Source organism: Nannospalax galili, unplaced genomic scaffold (assembly GCF_000622305.1).
Source record: "Nannospalax galili isolate Female #2095 unplaced genomic scaffold, S.galili_v1.0 scaffold74, whole genome shotgun sequence".
NCBI lineage: Eukaryota > Metazoa > Chordata > Mammalia > Rodentia > Spalacidae > Nannospalax > Nannospalax galili.
The window spans coordinates 887453-895827 of NW_008335376.1; the positions used below are offsets into that span (position 1 = coordinate 887453).

The following is an 8375-nucleotide window of genomic DNA, read 5'->3' on the forward strand; positions in this document are numbered from 1 at the left end:
TATAGGTTTCATTCCAAAAACTGGTCAGAAAGAGAAAAAGGTGAAGTAAGGTTCAAACCACAGAGACCCGGATGTTTTTGAAACCAAGTTATTTAAACTTTTTGTATTTAATAGTCTCATAAGTCAAATATCTTACAAAAGTATTTTCAAGAATGTTTCTGTCTTTATTTGCCAATAAAGCAGATAAAGACACAGCAGAAAAGAAAATTAAAAATTTTCTCATGAACTTATATACAAAAATTCTCAACAAAACACTTACAAACAAAATTCAAGAATACATCAAAAAGGTCATTCACCATATTCCAGAGGTAGCGATACAGAGATGGTTTGAGATTGCATGTATATAAACTGTTATAAATTACATAAATTGAGGCAGAAATCAATTGTTTATAGCAATAGACACAGAAAAGGCTTTTGACAAAATCCAGCATATTTTCATGTTAATAGTCCTAAAGAAACTTGGAATATAAGGAATATATCTCAACATAGTAAAAGATATAACCTTATATTATAACCTTACACCTCAAAGTATTTCTACTAAAATCAGGAAGAAGAAAAGGTGCACACTCTCTCCACTCTTATTTAACATAACACTGGAAATCTTAGCTAGAGCAATAAGACAAGAGAAGGAAATAAAAGGTATGCAAATAGAAAATGCCAATTAACAGATATGATTCTGTACCCTGGAGACTACCACAAAACTCTTATAACTGATAAACACTTCCAAAAAAAAAAGTGGCAGGATACAAAATTGACGGGCACAAATCATTAGCTTTCTAATACATCAATTACAAACAAACTGAAAAGGGAAACAATGCTATTCACAATAGCCTAAAAAATCCTTACCAAGCATGTGAAGGATTACTATAATGAAAACTTTAAAACACGAGCAAAGAAATTGAGGAAGACACCAGAAGTTGGAAAGAGCTCCTACGCTCATGATTGGCAGAATTGATATTATGAAAATGGCTCCTTATACAATGCAATCCATAGATTTAATGCATCCCAATCAAGGTTCCAGTGATAGTCTTCATAGAAACAGAAAAAAATATTAAACTTCATATAGAAGCACAAAAGACCTTGGATAACCAAAGCAAACCTGAACAAAAAGATTACTACTAGAGGCATCACCATATCTCATTTCAAATTGTACTGTAGAACCATAGTAATAAAAGTAACTTGGTACTTGTGCATAAATAGATGCAGATATCAACAGAATATAGTAGAGGACCCAGATACAAGGCCATACAATCACAGCCATCTAATTTTTAATAGATAACAAAAGTACACATTGGAGAAAAGACAGCATCTTCAGCAAATTGTGCTGCAAAAACTGGACATCTGCATGTCAAAGAATGAAACTAAATCCCCATCTCTCACTCTGAAAATTAATTAATTCCAAGTGAATCAAAGGCCTCAACATAGGACCAGAAACTTAAAGACTGCTAGAGGGAAAAGTAGGGAGTACACTTCAAGATATAGACATAGAGGTCTGGAGAGATGACTCTGTCATTAAGAGCACTGGCTACTCTTGTGAAAGACCCAGATTTGAATCCCGGTACCCACATGGCAGCTAACTACTATCCATAACTCCAGTTCTGGGGGATCCAACACCCTCTTCTGACCACCACGGGCACTGTACAACATGGGTGCACTTACATACATGCAGGCAATAAATATAAATAAAATATTTTTGAAAAGATAGCAACATAGAGAAGGATTTTTCTGAATAGAAATAAAGCCAATAATAAACAATGGGATCTCATAAAGTTAAGCTTTTCAACAGCAAAGGAAACTTTCAGTCAGGTAAAAAGACAGGCTATGGAATGGGAGAGAAATCTTTGCTAGCTATATATCCAAAACATTAGTTTCTAAAATACACAAATATCTCAAGAAACTGAATAAACATTAAACAAACGGCCCATCAAGAAATGGGTCAGAAACACAAAATAGCTAGTAAATACTTCAGAAAGCAGTCAACATTGTTAGCCACCAAGGAAGTGCAAATAAAAGCTACTTTGAGATTCCGTCTCACCACAGTAAGAAAACAAATGATTACAAATGCTGGTGAGGATGTGGGAAAAGGCAAACACTTATGTGCTGTTGGTGGGAATGGTGGGAATGTAAATTGGTGCAACCATTATGGAAACCAGTGTCGATGTGTCTCAAATAGCTAAAAATAGAATTACCATATGATCCATCTATTCTACTCCAGGATATATACCCAAAGGGCTCCATATCCTTTTACAGAGATACTTGTACATCCATATTCACTGTTACATTATTACAACAGCCAGGGAATGAAATCAGGGAGTGAGGGAATAGCTGAACACACATGATATAAAAGTAGACAGGGTTAACACTGGAGGTTAAAGGTTTAAGCTAGAATAGGGTGGAGGACAGTGTAGTGCAGTGGAGAGGATGGGGGGTAGGTTAACCAAAACAAAAGATGTATGAAAACTCCTTTTGGAACATCACTCCATGGAAAGCTAACTAAAATATAATTTTCTTAATTAAAAGGAATTTGAACACAGTTACCGTTCATGGATCGGCCATATTTCTTTCAGAAGACATGGCTTATTAAATAAAAACCTCAGTATCAGACATGAGATAACTCCTTAAAAGTTAATGCAGAAACTCATAAATGTTGAAATTGCTGAGAATAAATGACTGAGAATGCTCAGACATAGCTAGGACATCCATATTTACCTGTTTCCCACCAAGGCTCAGGCGCACATCAAGGAACAAGAGGTGGAAAGAATGTGAGAGCTGGAGGATGGAGAGGAAGTTGGGAAAGCCTGTCTTCTGAACATGATGTAGCTGTTGCATACATGAACCCACAGCCGCTGTGGTTACCTGCACAAGACCTGCACAAGATAAACCACTTAGCAAGGGGGTGGGGCTGCTCCTGGGGCCCTACTCCTAGCTGCAGAGCTACTGTAAGCTGAGTTTCTGGAACACATTAGCATTCTTTGGGATAAACACATTCATTGTGTTGTGCTTTCTATGGAACAAATAAACTATAGATATTCTCAATTACAAAAGAAAGAAGGAACATGAAAACATTCATTTGTAGACCAATTCTTTGTGGTATCAGAATCAGGAAGGGAGGAGAGATATCTATCTTTATTAAGATCCATATTCAAAACTTCATTGCCAATAATATCAGAAACTAGAGAGAAGGAAAGAAATATTAGAGGATAAAATAAGAATTCTTTCCTTTAGAGTTGGGACATCTTATAAGTTTTATATAATTTTTAAATATTTAGTGGAGCTTTTAACCCTGCCTATAAAAATTTCAATTCTTTCCTCAGTTCAAGAAACTGATTCTCAGGACTGGAGAGATGGTTCAGTGATTAAGCACCATCTGCTCTTGCAAGGACCCTGGTTAGGTTAACAATTGTCCATCACTCCAGTTCCAGGGCATCCTACACCCTCTTCTGACTTTCACAGTCACTGCATGACACAGGTGCACTTACATACACGCAGGCGATACACTAATACACATAAAAATAAAAATAATAAAATATTTTTAAGAAAGAGACTGATATTCATTAATATTGCTTATTTTGTATTAATCGAGCCACACGATAATTCCCTGGTATCTTTGCACTATGCCCTAAGCAACAAAATTTACATTGATATATGTTCATTAATGTGTGTCAATATATGTGTTTTAAACACACATATACACACATATGTATATATATATATATATGCACAAACACACACCATTTATTCTATCAAGACCCTTAAACTGCCACAGAATATATTCTTTGCATCATCTGTGTTCTACTTTTTAAAAATATTTTATTATTTTTACTTTTTATGTGGATGCATGTATTGCCTGCATGTATGTAAATGCACCTGTATCATGTAATCCCTGTGGAGGACAGAAGAAGGCGTTGGAGCCCCTGGAAGTGGAGTTAGGGACAGTTGTTAGCTGCCATGTGGATGCTGGGATTCAAGCCCAGGTCTTCTGCAAGAACATCCAGTGCTCTTAACTGCTGAGCCATCTCTCTAGCCCCCTGTGTTCTATTCTTAAAAAAAATTGTTTTATTTGTAATTGCACACATGTGTGTCTGTGAATGTGCACATAAGTGCAGCTGCCTGTGGAAGTCAAAAGACGGCATCAGATTTCCTGGATCTGGAGTTAAAGTCAGTTGTGAGCCACCTAAAGTGGGTGCTGACACCAACCTCTAGTCCTCTGCAGAAGCAGTCCACGTTCTTCACCACTAAAACCTCTCCAGATCCTATGTTCTATTTTTAAAATGCTTTCTGTACAGAACGACCCTCAAACCAGCTGATATTTTTTAGCTTCAGGTTTTTGTTTGTTTGCTTGTTTTTGAGGCAGCGTCTCTCTGTAGCCCCTGCTGGCCTGGAACTTGCTATGTAGAGTAGGCTGGCCTCAATCTCAGAGAGATTCACCTACCTCTGCCTCCTGAGTGCTGGGATTAAAAGTGTGCACCACTGAACCACTGTGCTTGGTTAAACCAGCTGATCTTTAATTGCATATCACATTTTGCTTTTTGAAGAAGCTGAACATCACTGATGTGCTTGAAAAATAACCCTACCTCTCCACTTTTCCTGGAAAACTACCATGTGCATAAGCAAAGTAAGTGGTTTATACAAATAGCACTGGGAATTACTGTTGCAAGGTATCAAGGCACAACATGGCTAGAAACTGGATGGAGCTACAGGTTAGATAAAACTAATGCAACAAAATCACTTACTGCCTCTGTGTCATCATTACTCAGAAGATTAAAGCCCAGCTTCGTCATGAAGCTCTAAACCACAAATTGACTAAAAGTGAAATGACCTACCAGAATCCCTCATTCGTGCCTCTTAATGTCTATAATATTAAGTTAACTAGATAGTGCATGACACTGCAAGCTAGAACAGACCTCTTGGACTGAACTTCACATTGATTTTAAGAGCTGGTAACTGTGGGTATATAGTCACTAATATTAGCACTGCCATTTTCTGATACAGAGACACCGTCAACATCACTCAATTTCATCAAATAAACAGTGTACCAACTGTCACCTTCAGAACATCTATTACTCATAAAATGAAGAAAAGTTCATGTCTTTCAGACCAAACCACATACATAATGAATTCTTATGCTCTCATTTTATTATTTTTATTATTTTATTTTAATTATTGTCACTTTCTTGTCAGATATTTCTCAAGCAAAACCAGAGACTTGCATTTGTCTCTTTTTCTAGATATACTAAATGACAACTAAGTTAAATAAATGCTCAACACATATTAGTTGAAAATGTCAATGAATAAAACCTTTGATTCTCAGCATTGAATAAAGTATGCTTCATGTAGTATGTAAAAATAAAGGAAAGAAACAGGAGCACGTTAAATTTAGTTGCATGCACAGAAGTTGTCAAATGTAAATGTTGTTTTGTTGACTTATCTTAGTCCCTAGGTTAAAATTAGTTCATTATATTTCATGAAGAAATGCAATAACATTTAGCTACCATTTTGTAAGAGTTTTGCTATTGTTTTACCCCTTTATGGCTTAAATCAGTATTTAAATTAATTTTAAATACAATGTGATATTAAATTCACATGTGTATTGTACAATTTAGACTAAGACATCTCTGCAAACGGAGAACTTCTGGCCTGTTATTTACTCCAGTTGGATTATTGAATAACCTCAATGTTGATGCTTGCCCAGCAATGTTAGGAATATTATCCATCACTAACTTCCAACCAATCTCATTTTCTCCAGTGGCAAAACACTACTCATTAATATTCCCCATAACAACTCTCTCTTTCCATTGTTTCTTCATTTATCTTTTAAGAACATATTACACAAAAGGCTAGGGACTCAGTGTAGAATATGATCTGCTGTAACTGCAAAACCTTCCAAAAGTAATTTTAATTCTCAATAAGTATTTTTTATGCATTATGCATTTTATGAGCAGAGGATATAGAGAAATTTTCTAATTTCATGAGAGGAAGAAAACAAATAATAACCAAGTAACAAAGAAGAAATACAGGGAATGTGTTATGGTAAATAAACCATACTGATCCAAAGGTAAGTACTCACAGTTAGCCTTTTTTTTTCTAACATCAGTCACAGAGGGGAGCATCAGCATCAGTGTTAACATCAGCATCGGCATCAGCATCATTATCAACCTCAAGATCAGCATCAACATCACTTAAACTTGGTACTTACCACCACAATTACATTTGCTGCTGGGACTGGAAGATTTTCTACTTCGATATCTTGACCGGATGTAGCCAACAGATTAAGAGATGGGTCATATGCAGGTCTAGGAAATGCTGAATTTACAATTTGGTGGTTTTTGCTTATTTGAACTTCAGAAGGGGAGTGATAGCTATGTTTATATGTCTTTTGTGGAGCTATATCCAGGCTCTTCTCAATATCTTGTGAACGGTGATAAATGAACATTGGTTTCCAAATCTTCCTCTGATGAATAGCCAAAAAGTGATCATTATTTCCCGAGGAACATCCTAAAAGAGAGAAAAATCAAAAAGAAAATCAAAGATCTTATCCAGTAAGACAGGAAGAATATCTGTATTTTTTGTGTATTTATGTATGTGTATATGTTTGTTTGTATATGTGTGTGTGTGTGTATGCATGTGTATGTATGGGTGCTTATACACGTTGCTATCTGAAAATATGTCCATTGGGAGGTGATTAAACATGACATGAACAGAGATGTGACATGGCTTTGCTTTGTGCTTTCCTCTTTTGCATCAATTTAGATGCAGTGGTCTCGCAGGAGTATGAAGTAAGAACCACGTGTTAAGGAGCAATACCAAAAAGAATTCTGTTCTTTGGATAAAGAAGAATATTGTGCCCACCCCGAATTTTCATTTGGACTTCATATGAAATAGAAACAATTTTCTGTCTTGTTGTAGGCGTTGTCATTGGACATATTTTAGTGATAGCACGAGCCTAAATACTAACACTATTCAATACATTCATTATTTCTTCTATCAGATAAGTTGCTTTGAATTTGTTTCTCTTGTTAGTCAATGACCACAGGAAGAAACAGACTGCATCTCTAAATCAAAAATAATATCATCAGATCAATCAACAATTAAAAAAGCAAGCATGCAATCCTCTGTATGACATAAAAAGAGTGGAACAGACTGCAACATAGTAATGCCATCCATCTGGGTACCCCAGCTTCTCCTGAGGCAAAATATCTTGTACAATTATTGTTCTCAGGAAATTACTACATGCAATATTTCTTTTGTGGCCAATTATCATTTTATTTTTTTCTCTTGTCCTGAAAGGGTCTAAAAATGTTATTTTTTAAATCTGAGATATTAACAAATCTAATTCAATAATACCATCACATTAGATATAGTTTTCATGCTCTTGAACATGCAAACTCCACTGTTTGATAGGACAGTCTGTCTCTAAGGCTAGAATTCCAGGTTTATTCAAGCACAAAGTGTGTCTTCCCCACAACAGCAAACCACTTTACATGGAGAGTCTTAGAAAAGTTAACAGGGCCAAAGGGGCATGTCTGTTCTAGTTCCCAACTCTGAGGTAACTTCCTCATTATAGTTTTCCGCAAGACCAGACTGTTTCCCAGAGAAGAGAGAAAACAATTGCTTACCATTGAGAATTTTAGAAACTCATCTTGGACACTTGGTGTCATTTAGTAAATTGCTTTTGCTTAAAGCCCAAATGAGCACCGTGTGGTGAGAAAGTTAATGTATATCTAAAACATTTCAGTACCATTCTCTGTTAATCAAATAGTGAAGAGAGGAATAACACCGATTACCCAGCTATGAATTCCATAATATAATGTATGTAAGAGCAGTCAGTGCTTTTAACAGAGGACCCAGGTTTGGTTCCCAGCACCCACATGGCACCAACAACTATTTGTAACTCCAGTTCCAGGGAATCATGTACCCTCATCTGACCTCTGCAGGTGTTTCAGGCTCATGGTACACTTGGATATGTGCAGGCAAAACACTCATAAGCATAAAATAAAAATAAACAATATTTTAAATATTTTATTTATTTATTTATTATGTGTATGAGTGTGTTACCTGCATATATGTGAGTTCAACAAAAATTTTAAAATATGAAGAATGCTTATTTCATCCATAGAAATAAATTTATAGTTATTTCAAAGGTCATCACTAATCATCTTTTCCAAACTGTAGTAGCTTGTTTTTTATTTTTTATTTTTTAACTTCTACAAAAACTTTATTGAGAATTTCATGCATGCATATAAGGTGTTTTGATCAAATCCATGCCCACTTTTTCACCTCCAACTCCTCCCATATCTCCCCATAATTTTTTTTTTTGACAAATTTGTGTGCTCTTTCTTTTCTTAGGGGAGGGAGTTGCTACTGTAACATTCCTC

The 8375-nt window shown here is 35.7% G+C and overlaps 1 protein-coding gene across 1 annotated transcript in view; it reads right to left on the reverse strand.

Annotated features, from left to right (window-relative positions):
- Ptprr (protein tyrosine phosphatase receptor type R) overlaps positions 1 to 8375 on the reverse strand; it is a 322756-nt gene that overhangs the window by 284261 nt on the left and 30120 nt on the right. The window contains exon 2 of the mRNA XM_008830048.1: positions 6197 to 6495. Coding sequence (XP_008828270.1) covers positions 6197 to 6495 — 299 coding nt within the window. The remainder of the gene's footprint in view (positions 1 to 6196; positions 6496 to 8375) is intronic.